Source organism: Pelmatolapia mariae, linkage group LG3_W (genome assembly GCF_036321145.2).
Source record: "Pelmatolapia mariae isolate MD_Pm_ZW linkage group LG3_W, Pm_UMD_F_2, whole genome shotgun sequence".
NCBI classification, from domain to species: Eukaryota; Metazoa; Chordata; class Actinopteri; order Cichliformes; family Cichlidae; genus Pelmatolapia; species Pelmatolapia mariae.
The window spans coordinates 22,205,726-22,221,035 of NC_086229.1; the positions used below are offsets into that span (position 1 = coordinate 22,205,726).

At 41.4% G+C, this 15,310-nt stretch overlaps 2 protein-coding genes across 4 annotated transcripts in view; both read right to left on the bottom strand.

Annotated features, from left to right (window-relative positions):
- The window catches only part of LOC134624282 (uncharacterized), a 143,094-nt gene that overhangs the window by 100,792 nt on the left and 26,992 nt on the right, over positions 1-15,310 (bottom strand). The window lies entirely within an intron of this gene.
- LOC134624287 (butyrophilin-like protein 2) lies at positions 3,195-15,034 on the bottom strand. Its single transcript, XM_063469256.2, has 5 exons — positions 14,134-15,034; positions 13,479-13,805; positions 7,721-8,068; positions 3,599-3,931; positions 3,195-3,532 (listed from the first exon to the last, which is right to left on the bottom strand). Exons 1-5 carry the CDS (start codon positions 14,333-14,335, stop codon positions 3,486-3,488), a joined length of 1,257 nt encoding a protein of 418 aa, XP_063325326.1. The 5' UTR covers positions 14,336-15,034; the 3' UTR covers positions 3,195-3,485.

Consider the following 15,310-nt stretch of genomic DNA (forward strand, 5'->3'; position numbering starts at 1 on the left):
CTGGCACGGTCTCTGCTCACAGAAAATCTGCGTTGCGCACAAAAAAAAAATCTAACCTGAATTGAAATTAAAATTAATACTTTAACAATTCTGTTTTGCAGTGTTAGTCAGTAAGTGACTGGCTGCTCCCGTGTGGGATTAGAACGATGCCACCTTATCCCATAGTCCAGCCAATAATGGGATTCACATTCGTATATACGCAGCCAATCAACGTTGTTGACAGGCTATGACAGCGTCCTTATGTGCCGACACCGTTGTTTTAGCTAGCAAAACGGTGTGGCTGATGTGGAGTGAAGCCACGTTAATGACAACGTGTACAACCATTGGAGATGTGAGCAGGACAGACGAGCAATTGATGGAAAAAGTGTGGACTTTATACCAGTTTTTAAATTGTGTTGATAGGCCACGTAAAACCAGAGTTATGATAAAAAATATTTGCAATGTTTGGTTTTCTTCCTGAATACTATCGTTGTTTATATTTACTGCGGGAAGAAACGGTAAAAACTGCGTTTTATAAGAAAAAAGGCACGAAAGCACTCTCCACCTGTGAGCAAAAACAAACCCCCACCCCCCTCTCTCTTTCCTATTCGTCCAAAAAAGTACCATGTCGACCAATCAAAAAATGATATGGCAACGTGGCATCTAGTTGTTAAGAAACGGGGGGAAGTTTTAGGAGTGACGGCGGTGCTTTGAGATGTGAGAGATTTGAGACGTTTATCGCAAATCTTGTGTAGTTAGTGTGTAGTGTAGTCAATAGTTTTGTTGTGTGTGTCAGAACAATGAGGCGACTGCTGAATGTTACAGGTGTTACAGGAGTGATACATCTCCTGTTGTCAGGCCTGCAGGTATCAGGCTGTTGTTCTCCTTTATCTCATAGTGGACAGAAATTATTATTTTGTGTGGCACAAATAATTTGTGTGGCATCAAATTTGATGCAGAACAGCTGATTGTTCTGTAAATAGTTTGAGATGTTTATTTAAAAATGCCTTGGCTGCATTTAAAAAAAATAGCTGCAAAAAACTTTGTTGTTTGCCAAACTGAGTTACTTTTTTGAGGAGTAACTATATAATTAATTGCCCAGCATTGGTCATTATATACTGTATTTTGCAGACAGAGAGTTACAGGACTCTCTCCCAGACCACAGACTCATAATACAAGTCAGAGCTTTATTTAAAAAAAAAAAGAAAAGAAAGAAAGTTGTGTTTTCGAAATTGGAGTTCAAGTTATTTTTACTTCCAATAGTGTTAACATACTACACAGGCCAATGGCTAGATTTTTGTTTACATTTTCATTGTAAATTGGCTAAAGAAGTTTAAAAGTAGTCTAACATAAATGTAAACGCTGTAATTTGATTATTTTAATAAACCATGTAACTTGGATGGATTCGATGCTGGCGTGACCACAGTGCACACGTCTGATGTCGCTCACAGTGGTCCAAGGGATCGCTCAGGGAGTTTGTGTGTTCGCTCAGACACATGAAAAATTAGAGGGAACATTGGTTAACACATAGAAGTTGTTTTTAAGGAGCTTTTAACGAGGATGAAATTTATTCAGGAGTAATTGATTGTATGCTTGAACTTAGTTGATTAAAGTGATTGTTTCTTTTTGATCCTTTAGTAGAATAGGCGCTTATGATGATTTTTCTTGTGATAGGTGACTTTAGATGAGAGTTAAGGCACTTGCAGCAGCGACAGTTTTGTGCACAGGATGTTGATGATCAGATAAGGGAGCAACCGGAAACATATGCAGAGATGTGAAAGCAGCGCTTTAAGAGTTTTACAAATGATGAGTAATGTTGAATAATATATAAAAATAAAAGTCAAAAACCGGATCATGTTTTGAGTAATATTAGGTTGAATCAGGTTTGAATAAAGAGAACAATTGATGGACATAAGGTAGGGAAGCCGTGGTAGGGAGAAAGTGTTTTCTATCCTTTACAGGAGAAGATTTCCACTAGAGAGGGACCCAGAAGAGGAGCAGAGACCACTTAAGCATGAAGTGTTTTCAAGTGGGAGCTGGCGTTTTATTACTGGACCACCTAGATGACATGAGGTTATTGTCTGATTTGCTGAGTCAGGGGATGGCTAGAGAGGGTCAGAGTGAAGGCAGTGGACGTGGGAATGGTGGTTTCGGTGCCCATGATGCCATTAATGGATCTAGAGGTGACAGAGTGGGTCGAAGAGTGACACAAGAAGACGGTGTGGTGACGTCTCTGAAAGAGACGTCAAGAGAGGGAATTGTAGAATTACAGGGATTATTTTACATAACCATCATCTTTATCATTGCATGAATTATCATTTCATCAAAGCATTTGTTGAAGTTGTTGGCATTATGTTATAATTTGTATTACAGGGGTTATCATAATCACATATTAACATGTTTATTACAGGTGCAGTTACAACCACTTTAAATCGTTGAGTTAAATCTATAATCTTAAAAGCTTATATGCTGAGTATATTGTTACAGTAAAATAGTAGCTGAGCAAAGGCCTGAGTGTATTCAGCAACACATATTGCACTAGAGTTTGCTTGACAACAGGTGACGGAAGGAGGACAAGTCCATGGGGACCTCATCACCATATTTGGAAAAGGATGCCAGAAAGGGGAACTTCTGTGTCTGCATTTATCTCTTAGAATTGATCATTATCTGTAAAAGAGGCAAACAATGTTCTTAAGATGCAAATTATGTGCTTGTAAACGCAAGAGGGGGCGTTATAATACCCTGATGTTATAAAAGCAATCTGAAGTGTATTTTTGGTTGGAGATTTACAACTGATGTTTTGCAGTTTGAACCTCCCCACGCTGCGTGTATTCATTAAAATCAATTGTTTGACCGACCTCTTCTGGACCATCGTTGTTTTACTCTCGTCCTCAATTTCGGACCCTTAACAAGTCCCAGGTGCAACACCTCACAGCCCACTGGTTCCACTTAGTTGGTTCCACTCTCCATTTCCATCACAATGTAAAAATAACAACCTTCTGTTGCAATCGCAACAATTACTTTGGGACTTTTTCTTAATACCAAAATATTTTCTTCATTTTAACTTGCAAAAGTCAAATACACACAAGGCTTAAAATCACAACAAACAAAACCCCAAAATAAACACAAAGGTAACACTAATCTATGCGTGCAACATAATGCAAATGACAAGAAAAATGTTCAGAAAACCAAAAGATAAGTGAAGTGAAGTAAAGTGAAGTAAAACCTTTATTTAAAAGTGTTTAATTAAAGTGCAGAAAAAGCCCAAAAATGGCTTAAAAAAGTTGGACAGCACAGACTGTAAAGATGGTGAGACACAGATGAGGAATATGGAACATGGAACAATAGCTGATCACACACAGTGAAGGACTGTGCACACAGCAGAGACAGACTGAGGACAGGACTGGACTTAAAAGTGAAATGTGTTCCTGTATTATCACACTGTGACATTAAACCCACTAAATGAACAAAAAGGCAGAGTGGTGAGGGTAAAACTCAGAGTCTGATCACTGAAGCAGCTTCTGGTCCTGATGTCCCCTGTTTGATCCTGGACCTGCAGAGGAGACACGAGACAGTCAGACACAATCGCACAAGCCAACAAACAAACAGACAAACCAACCTTTGACTTTGAGCTTCACAGTTTTCTTTCTGATGAAGGTTCCCTTCCTCCAGACCAAACACTTGTACTCTCCACTGTCTCTCTCTGTGGGCTGTTTCAGGGTCAGACTGAAGTCTCCAGTTTCCAGCAGGTCTTTGTTCATCACAGTTCGGTCTCTGTAAACCTCGTGCTGTTCTTCATATTGGTTTGGGCCGTTTGTAAACACGTGAGCCTTCTGGAACGGCTCATAACGTTCCCATATCACTTGAATTTCCCCCGACCGGTTTTTTGTGGTTTTGAAGGGCAGCTGGACAGACTCCACCCCCTCCTCCACCTCCACCTTCACCGGAATAACTGAAAGAACAACAAACATAGACAGCAGCAGGTTTTCAGAGGTGCAGATAAAACTGAAGGATGGAAGTAGACCACAGCAGAAGGAACAGGATAGAGAGCCTGACATTGACAGAAATTTAAAACTGCTTGGCTTCTCATGTCTTTTGTATAGTCTCGCTTATTCTCTAACCCTAAGAGAGTCTCCCAGACTTGTTCTCTAAAAACCTAAAGAAGAATTATGGATTTGATCAACTGGTCCCTTAACGAAACTGACACCCTCCTGGAATTGGGAGAGCCCGATTGTCCTGAGGAGACGTTTGCTGCCGGATACTCGATGGTCGGTTGCTTCGTGTGTCTGGCGACACTCTTGATGGAGGACATTGAACGACATCTACCAATTCAGAACTACGGTAACAGAGTTCTGGCTCAGACCAGGCTTATTGAAGAACAAGAAGCGGCTACAGCTGTTCAAAATCCCACAAGGCTGGCCGACATGATAGACGATGGGCTGTGAGCACTCAGACTGTGTTTTTGGAACACATTATGGATAAGATCTTGAAGAAGAACAACAGGAATTGAGAGACCTGGTGACCAGTGACGGACATTACACCAACTGTAAAATTGGATGCAGTTTGTTTGCATTAATCAAAACAACTACCATCTTCATCTCATGCGGCCCCCTTGGCACCAGCTGGATGCTCAAGGCAAAAGCTGACGGAAATAACGAAACTCTTCTTTAGATAATAAGACTTTTTGTTGTGACTCTCTTCCCCCTCATTCAAGGCCGCCCGCAGAAGATTGTTGACTTTTGCTTAACCGGGTGAAGGGACACTTTCTCTCGGTTGAGCACGAAACACATGCACACATACACATGTACACTGACGCAGACCTACACTCACCCCCCTGATCTCCCTGTTGGAGCTCAGTCTGGGGGGAGTTATTTTTTTCTCCTCGTCTTTCCTCATGTTGTGCATTTTCTGTTGTATACCTCTCTGACCTGTCAACCCCATGTGATGTTTGTGTAATGTATGTGTGGTCGGAAGGGTAAGATGGCGCTGGCACGGCTGGCAGCCTTAACCCAATTTCCCTCGGGATGAATAAAGTATTATTATCAGTCAATTAACGGTCTCATATTTTCTACCCACTGAGCAGCTAACAGTACTGTGACCTGTGTATACTGAACATTCATCTTTAACCCTTTTCCTGCTTTAACATGAAACTCTGGAACAATGAATGCTGACCTGGTTTGATCACATGTATTCTTTTATTTATAGATTTGGACAAAACTTTAAAAAATTAACCAATGTATGCCTGCATCATATGTGAGTTTAAAGTTAAAACTATCTTTGCTCTTCTTTTCCATTAATGTGAAGCTACTGTCTGCTGCTGAATTATATAGTACACATCTATGGTCCAACACTCATCTGATCAACACAGTCTACAGAGCTCTGAGAGAATTCCTGTCTGCTGCTCATATTAACCATCTCATATTTAACACCTTACTAAAATGTATTATCCACGTCATTGTTTCAAACCACAAACTTGAATTGTTTAAATTGTGTAACATTTAACTTGATCTTGTAACTTGTGCCTGACCTCATTTTCTACCTTTTCCTTATAAAAAACATCATCTTTGTCTTATTGAGTAAAAATTTCAATCCCCATTCATATGAGTACTTTTCATTGAAGTGCAACTCACTAAGGCACATTTAACCAAATATTGCAAACAATCTGCACGTCACTGATGTTCTTGAAAATTGTTATAATTACACTTCTTCTGGATTCCTTCATCTTGATAAACACCCGCAGACGAGAGTCAAAGCAACAACGTTTTGGAGCATGATGGAGACACAAGTGTTACAGTGTGTCTCCATCATGGTCCTGATGTGTTCCTGGAGATGGTTCTGTGGAGAAACATGAAACAACATCAACATGACTGTTGAACCTTGACCTCAATCTCCTGCACTGACCCCTAGTGTTTTTCCACATCTCTGACCTTTGACCTGCAGCACTACTTTCTGTCTCAGGATGTCTTTGTCCCTGTAGATGGTGCAGATGTATCCTCCACTGTCTATCTCTGTGGGGTGTTTCAGGGTCAGACTGAGGTCTCCAGTTCTCAGCAGGTCTTTGTTCATCTTTGCGCGACCACAGTAAAGGTTGTCTAAATTTTTAGGATGGTCACTTCTGTTTACATACAAATGGACCATAGTGAGTTCTCGGTCGGGGCGAGTCCACTCCACTGTGGCCTTTTCAGGCAGGTCAGGTTTTGTTTTGCAGGGCAGGATGACAGAGTCTGATCCTTCCTCCACCTTCACCTCCTCCTGCTGGTCTAAGAGGAAAATGAACCATAATATCAGAAGCAGCAGCCATGCTCATGGTAAAGACAGAACTGATGTGCTCTGATCTCTGCTACCATTAAAAATACATATTAATAATATATAAATATCATAATTCTCTCTTTTTGTTTTAAATGGTAACTAAACTGGGCAATTCAAACTAATCCAAAGGTGATTATTTACAAATTACCAGCTGTATGAGGGAATGGCCACACTGATCTGTGGACTTTACATATCCAGATTTCACTCTATCAGAGGTAAAGTTTTTGGATATATGTTATGTTTTTAGTATCAACTTAAAATCTCTGGTCAGCATAAAACTATCAGAATAGGTTGTTATCTCAAAAGTGTCCCAGGTCTTCACAGTGCTACCTTTAGTAATCACTAACAAGCAACAGAACATGTTGTGTCTAATTAAAGTTAGAGACATTTCATCCTGGATGATTGGTCAGATGGGTTGTTCGTCAAGCTCAACCGTTGTTGCTGATTGGCTCTGATTACCCACATTTCCTGACTCCCGTGGAGCCTGTACATCTGGATCCATGAAGAGGACCAGCTGTCACAACTTGGTTGGACTCTGGCAGGTCCAGCCCTGCTCTGAAAACAGTTGGTCAGCCAGCAGCTTCATCTCCATTTCAACCCTCTGTATGCTCCACACGGTGGTTCATGGGCACAGGAGATTTGTTCCATCAAATCAGCTCTACACCATTCTCAGCTCGTAGCATGTCACTGAAGAAGTCTTTAGGACGTTACTCAGCATGGTAGAGGGCATCACCACCTCCAAGCCCCTGGTTATCTCCCCTGAAACGTAGCTGATGCTGATTCAATCACTCCCCACATGTTGTTGATGTGGCAGCCTGATGCAGGTATGTTCAGGTCATCTACCCAGAAACGGAGCTCCTGGACCATCATAGATGGAGGCTGTGCCAAGTCTTGGATCCACAACATTCAAAATTAGCTGCCTTTCCTCCAGATGTGCCACAAAAGGTCATTAAGGGAGCGTCGCTAATTTCTCATGTTGGCCCATGTATAACACCCTCTTACCACACACCACACTCACATTATGATTATGCTACATGATTGGTAGTGGATTCTTTTGGATAAGCCATCTGTTCCTATTAGACAACCTGATAAGAACAGCTGGCAGCACTTTATCATCCTGTCATTCATAGTTCTGGAGGTCAGGTTCATTTTTCTTAAAAAGACATCCTCTGTTACATGTTGTATATCGGTCTCTATTAGGCCTGTGAGCTGCAGGTTTTCCTGCGTATACAGGATGTAAAACCTTCTGAATCAAATCATCCAGATTTAGTAGAAATAACAAAAATTGTACCAGTAAGATTTTATTTTCTTCTGCTTCATTTTGATGTTTGCAAACTGGTTACATCTAGAAAATGTTACTTGTGTCCACACTACTGATCTTTGACTTGTCATCACAGAAGGTGATGGGTTTTTGTGTTTGTTTGTTTCTTACCTTTGACATGCAGCTGTATGTCTGTCAGTTTTAGTTCCTCCCTTTCATTTAGGATGGAGCAGGTGTAGATGCCGCTGTCTGTTGGTTGGGGGTTTTTCAAAGTGAGGCTGAAGTCTAAAGTGTCCAGAGCATCAGGCCTCATTGATGTGCGTCCGATGTAACGCTGATTTTTTCCTGTTACATCATCTGTTTCCTCTCGTCTCAGGTGGACAGATTTGGGGTCGAGATCATTGCGAGTCCACAGCACTGTACGGTTCTTAAGTGTAACACCTGTGTCCTGGCACGGCAACAGGACAGATGTTTCCCCCTCATACACCTCCACCACCACAGCCAGGGCATGCTGGGAAACTAGAAGGAGACACAAGCACACACAACAAAAAACACTAATCACCTGTATGTGGTGGATTTTTCCAGTGGTTCTCATAATGGGCAAAGTGGTTTCAGAAGCCACGTTTTATGTTAAGTACTCAAACATCTTCCCATCCAACAAAGACTAACTGAAAGGATGTTTAAAAAACATCAAAGATGTCAAAGAAAACTTTGATGTATGTCTGAAAAACATGAAGGTGAAACGTTCAGAGACTAGTCTGTGTTAGGAAGTGTTTTTAATCTGGAGTCACTTTCATATTTACATTTTCTAAGATCTAATATGTCCTTGACTTTACTCTGCAATTGAAGAACGTGTTAATAAACAAGTGTTAATAAACAAAGGCGTCATCTATTTTGAAGAAGGGTGTATTTTTTTAATTTGTATGTATTTTTGATTAAAAATAAATGTGATCTATTTTTTTAAATATTATTTTTTGTAAATTTACTCCCTTCAGTAAACCATAGAGATATATAAGGGATATTTATAAAATTTTATTTTGAACAAAAACAACAACACACACCTAAACACACAGGTAACAGAGTGGACAGGATATAACAGTGAAAACTTGCATACTAAACCAAAGGGAACCTGCATTGTGATTTGTTTTCATGGGTCGGGCTTAGAAAAGAAAAAAGGTTCTCATTTACATAAACTCAATAAAATCTCATGTCCCAAATTATTCTTTAAATTCAGCAAATTAAAAACCTTTAAAAGGTTGACAGTTTCTCACACCTATTAAATAAAAATACCAACCATAACAAGAGCCGTTATAAACAGTTTGACAATTGTAATAATCCTAAAGCCTTTAATAACAATATTGATTTCATGAAGTTCTTAAATTTAAAATATATATATACTATAATACATTAATATTTCCTAGTTCTTACATTTGTTCTCCTCCTGACATGGAACAAACACCAAATGTACAAAGATAACAGTTTATACAGTAACAGTCACAGGGTGGAGACATATGAAAGTAAGTCATGTGACCAGAGGAACAGTGGGGGGACCTGTTCAGGGGGATTTCCATGGGCTGGGTGGTGGGGGGAGCATTCAGGACACAAGTTATTCCAAGGCTGAGCATTAAAAATATATAAACAGACACAGTAACATCTGGTGGTGAATAAAAAAAAACAGAAAAATGTCTATTTGTTGTTTTTGGATTGTTCTAACTTTATATTAATAAGTGAACTTGAACAAGGATGATCGTGCACGTGGCGTTATTGTCAAATTAAATTTTTGACACATTAAAGTGCTTTCTATGGTAAACGGGGGTTTTAATAATGTGAGACTAGCTTTCAGTTTTTATACAAACTACCTTTATTTCTGCCGTGAATCACACGGACACGAGCACTGACGCACTTTTTAAACACACACGCGCAGATATCAGGATCATGAGCTCAGCTGTCACTGTGAGACCCGCCCCGCATGAAGCCCGCATGTAAGGACCACAGTCACTACACAGAGGGGCCTCATGCAGTCAGCTCGTGTCACACACTGTGCTGTGTCAGTCTGCGTGTGTGCTTTCTTACCGAGGACCTGCAGTACGAGCCACAGCAGCATCTTCCTCTCCGCTGAAAGTCCCGTTAACTCTGACAAACAGGCGCACACAGCTCGATCACAGCACCGCTGACGCACTGAACAAAGTTTCCTCCTCTTAAGTTACACAGAGACACCTCACAACTTCCTGTCAGAGCCTTCAAAATATTTTTTTTTTATTTAAATACAATCTTCCTGCAGAACTTTCAACATGAAAGTGAGAGAGAAGCAGCAGGGAGCACAGAAACTGCAGACAGCGGGCTGCTTTCAGGAACACGTGGTTGATCCACGGGACTAATATTAATGTAACCTGAAGCTGAAGCTTATTACAGTTTTAGTTTCGCAAAATTGACAGTAAGTTTAGAAGCTGTATAGATGGTGGTGGTGGTGGTGGTGGTGGTGGTGGTGGTGGTGGTGTGTGTGTGTGTGTGTGTGTGTGTGTGTGTGTGTGTGTGTGTGTGTGTGTGTGTGTGTGTGTGTGTGTGCGTGCGTGCGTGCGTGTGTGTGTAAAATAATAAAAATGAATAAATAATTAAATAAAAAGAAAAAAGTATTAGTATAATAATATGAGTAATTGTTCCTTCTTTTTCCTTCAAGCTTAGAGGGAACATGTTCTGCTCGGTGGTGTAGGGTCCTAATTACTCCAAGTTTGTGTTCCAGAGGGTGATGAGAGTCAAAGAGGAGGTACTGGTCCGTGTGTGTGGGCTTCCGGTAAACACACACACCACCGGGCAGAAAATGTTCCCTCTAAGCCTGAAGGGAAAAAGAAGGAACACACACACATGTAAAGGAAGCACTCAAAACATGTGGTTATCCTAATTGGGCGTTTATAAAGTCAGCAAAGATGCACAGAAAAGAAGATCAGACACCAGCGAGGGAGGATAAGAAAGACAGACGCAACAACATTGTCATCCCCTATGTAGCCGGTGTATCAGAGAAACTCAGGAGAGTTTTCTCCAAACACGACATCCCAGTGTACTTCAGACCCAGCAACACACTCAGACAGAAACTGGTTCACCCTAAAGACAAAACTCCAAAACACAAACTGAACAATGTGGTGTATGCTGTACTGTGCAGCGAGGAATGCCCAGACCTCTACATCGGAGAGACCAAACAGCCACTTCACAAGCGCATGGCACAACATAGAAGAGCCACCTCCACAGGACAAGACTCGGCAGTCCATCTGCATCTAAAGGTCAAAGGTCACTCTTTGAGGAAGCCAATGTTCACATTTTGGACAGAGAGGACAGATGGTTTGAAAGAGGAGTGAAAGAGGCCATTTACGTCCACTGTGAGCGACCATCTTTGAACAGACGCGGTGGTTTACGACACCAACTGTCTGCCATCTATAAACCAGTTTTGAGATCCTTCCCAGACGCCTTAACGCCCACTCACATCCTGGGCCCTCTGACCTCAGGAAATCACATGATAGGGTGGGGCCAGGTTTCACAATGAGCTCACCCGAAACCCTGGCTGTTTGACCCAATGTGTTGTGTTTGGTATTATTATTATCTCATGTTCTAGTTTATTCTGGTTTTGATTTCCTGTGTCCTCCCCTTGTGCTCTGTTTGTGTCCCTGAGTTTGTGTTCGTGAAGTTCCTGTTTTCCTTTGAAGGTCCCGTCTCATGTTAGCGTATTCTGTTTTACTTCCTTGTCTTGACTAATTAGGTTCAGCTGTGGTCCTCCTTCACTAAAACCACACAACTGCTGCCACAGTCATGACAAAATGATGATCTTCTACACGCCATTTCCTCTCCAGCTTACGAGTTATCTGCTTTAGGCTACGTGTTTGAGAATTATACCACGGAGTCAGGTACTTCTGATTTGAGGCCTTAGTTTTCACAGGAGCTACAGTATCCAGAGTCGTACGTAGTGAGGAGGTAAAATTATTAACAAGATAATCGACCTCTGTTGGAGTAGCGTTCAGGTAGCTGCTCTGCTCTATGTTGGTACAGGGCATTGAAGATGATAACAGTGGGTGGATTATATTCTTAAACTTAGTTACAGCGCTTTCAGAAAGACATCTACTGTGATAAAGTCTACTCTCCACCGCTGTGTAAGCAATTATTGTAAATGTGAATGTTATCAGGAAATGATCAGACAGCAGAGGGTTTTCAGGAAACACTGTTAAATGTTCAGTTTCTATGCCATATGTTAAAACAAGATCTAGAGTGTGATTAAAGTGGTGGGTGGGTTCTTTTACATTTTGGGAGAAGCCAATTGAGTCTAATAACAGATTAAATGCCGTGTTGAGGCTGTCATTTTTAGCATCTACATGGATGTTAAAATCACCCACAATAATTATTTTATCTGAGCTGAGCACTAAATCAGATGAAAAGTCTGAGAAATCAGAGAGAAACTCTGTGTAAGGCCCAGGTGGACGATAGATGATAACAAGTAAGACTGGTTTCTGAGTTTTACAGCTGGGGTGGACAAGGCTAAGCATCAGGCTTTCAAATGAATTAAAAGTCTACGAGTATCTCCAGATGGTTAAAACATATCTTCTATGATGAGCCCTGGCTGGATATAGAACAGGCACTGTGCAATAATAAATCTCTGACAGCATGGTGGGAGTTTCTAAAAATGACTGTCTTCAGTAATTGCATGCAAACATACACACAGCTGGAAAAACTTCTCAGATTGGAGTTGTAAAGGAATACCTGGAACATATATTTGAAGGAACAGACTTTACTCCATTCAACAGGTTAGTTATACAATACGGGATTATCAAGAATAGATTTTTTGAAAAGCAACAAATTAAATCTTTAGTTAAAAAAAACTGGACCTTAGGGTGGGCACTGAACAGCATCCAGGAACTGCTTGATCAGCCTCATGTCTAGTGCTAGTTCCCACTTTTCATGCAAACATAAGTTTTTAAGCTTTGTCAAAACCTTTTTTTTACATTTACATCATTTTGTATGTGAGGTTTCCTTCTTCACACCTGCAGTGAGGATGTGCTGACTCAGACTCCTGATTATGTCCAGCAGAGATGTTGAAAGGATGAGAAAGATCCATCAAGGACACAGAAACTGTTAGTGTCCACTCAGCTCTGTGAAACATCACCTCAGTCAGAGTCAGCACCAGGAAGTCCAAACTAACTTCATCTGTTCTCATTGTTTGTCTCAGTCCTGTGATCATTTTTCAAATCTGATCCTCACTGTGCTCAGCTTTGTTCTAAAGAAAATACAACACGGCTCCATTTACAGCAGAAAACCTCCAGAAAAAATCCAGAGAAACAAAGACAAATCCAAACCATCATCATACTGAGTTAAAGTGATCACAGGTCTGCTTTGTTGGAGATGAGCCTTCAAAGTAGAACATGTGGACTGTTCCTTTATTACTACCACTGAAGGCCACGCCCCTCTGGTCATGTGATCATGTGGTTTGTAGGAACGCTCCTCTTCCTCAGAGGATCCACCTGTGCTTCCTCTCCTCTCTCCTCCACCTGTTACAGTGAGGGAACGTCCTCCATGATGGAGGAGCTGCTGGAAAGTGCTGAGAGTTTCCTCCAGAGTGAGACCTCTGTCACAGTTCAGAGGATCTACGGCAGCAGAGACCTTCATGGACACTAAAAGTCTCAAACACACAACAACAACATCACACTGACTCCACTCTGACATCACTGATCAATAATCAAAGAACACACAGATCAAACTGATTGATCAGCCATCAGAGGAGTCGGATCAATGGAGCTGCTTCTGTTCCTGATGTCCCCTGTTTGATCCTGAACTCTCACTGCAGAGGAGACACAAGACAGTGAGACACACACACACACACACACACACACACACACACACACACACACACACACACACACACACACACACATAAATAATCAAACAAACAAACCTTTGACTTTCAGCAGCACAGTTTTATATCTAATCCGTCCGTTCCTCCTCGCTTCACACACATATATCCCACTGTCTTTCTCCGTGGGGTGTTTCAGGGTCAGACTGAGGTCTCCAGTTTTCAGCAGGTCTTCATTCATCTTCGTTCGGTCTCTGTAAACCTGGTGCTGTTCTTCAGGCTGGTCAGAGCCGTTCTTATACACGTGGACCTTCCTGTATTCAGGTTCATAGCGTACCCACTCCACTTTAGCATCTTCAGGCAGGTTTTGTGTGGTTTTGAAGGGCAGCTGGACAGACTCCGCCCCCTCCTCCACCTCCACCTGACAGACTGAGAGGACAACAAACACAACATGAGCTGTAAGGACAGCAGCAGGTTATAAAAATTGTAGAGAAAGTTGAACTACAGGAGCAGATCAGAGCAAGGACATAAATCTAGAAGCAAGCAATTTAACTATATATCACTTTCAGTCAACTCCCAGCTGAAAACAAAGTGCTGCTTCACATGGCATGACAAAAAATGATACATTGAATTAAGTTAAAAAATAAAATATAAAATAAAATAGTAATTAAAATCCTGGACCTGAACTCTCCCTGCAGAGGAGACACAAGACAGTCAGAAAAAAAACACACACACATAAATAATCAAACAAACAAACCTTTGACTTTAAGCTGCACAGTTTTATATCTAATCCGTCCGTTCCTCCTCGCTTCACACACATATATCCCACTGTCTCTCTCTGTGGGGTATTTCAGGGTCAGACTGAGGTCTCCGGTTTTCAGCAGGTCTTCATTCATCTTCGTTCGGTCTCTGTAAACCTGGTGCTGTTCTTCAGGCTGGTCAGAGCCGTTCTCATACATGTGGACCTTCCTGTATTCAGGTTCTTTACATATCCACTCCACTTCAGCATCTTCAGGCAGGTTTTGTGTGGTTTTGAAGGGCAGCTGGACAGACTCCACCCCCTCCTCCACCTCCACCTGACAGACTGAGAGGACAACAAACACAACATGAGCTGTACAAAGTGTGATTGGTGTTGACAGAGCAGCATCATGTGACTCTTGTTCTGCACTAAATGAAGCGATGGAGTGGCGCCTCCTTCAGGCAGAGAAACAGCTCATGGAGAGAAATAATTATTAGAGCAAAAACAAGAGTGGAGCTGCAAATAAGGCCGAGAGGAACGCTGCAGAAAACTGTTCATGTGTGAATTCATAACTTCATAGATTTATTTGAGCACTAAAATCAGAGCTGCTTCTATTTCTAATATGACAGCTGTACATTAGAGCTGGAACACTTTAAATGTGAGCCATAAAAACATGATACTCTACAAGTGCATTCAGCTCTGACACTGTCACATCATGAAGGAGACGTGGAAATCACTTTGTTACACAAATCAAAGTCAAATCAATTCTATTGATGGAATATTGTGTGATCAATAGACTGATCAGTTTCTAATCTGTCATCTATCAGCTGGAAATCCAGCAGTGTCAAACAGACTTGGCAGCAGATTAGGACCAAACACAAACACATTGAGACTTTTTCTTCATCAGCAGTTGCAGGTAAAGTGCAGCAACAATGCGACTCAGACAGTTTCTCTATAACTGCAGGGCTTCCTGCGCTGCTGTTAGTCAGATACGGATCAACAGGTTGTGGATAGAAAGCAGATTCCTTCAGCAGAGGATCCATATCACACTTGAAGCATGTCGTCGGGAAAACAATCAGTGAAAATGGGACACTTTGAGCCAATTTGAGCCTCAAACTCTGAACATAACCTGCTGCAGACCAGCTGATGTGTTCAGTTACCATGGTGAGGAATTTCACAATAAAGGAGGCGTACG

Excerpts from the sequence above, each read along its gene's own strand:
- LOC134624287 (XM_063469256.2), bottom strand. The coding sequence starts at position 14,335 with ATGTATGAGAACGGCTCTGACCAGCCTGAAGAACAGCACCAGGTTTAC. Across the intron at positions 3,932-7,720 it reads CATACAGCTGCATGTCAAAG|TTATTCCGGTGAAGGTGGAG; the intron begins GTAAGAAACAAA and ends TTGTTCTTTCAG. Across the intron at positions 3,533-3,598 it reads TGTGAAGCTCAAAGTCAAAG|GTCCAGGATCAAACAGGGGA; the intron begins GTTGGTTTGTCT and ends TCTCCTCTGCAG.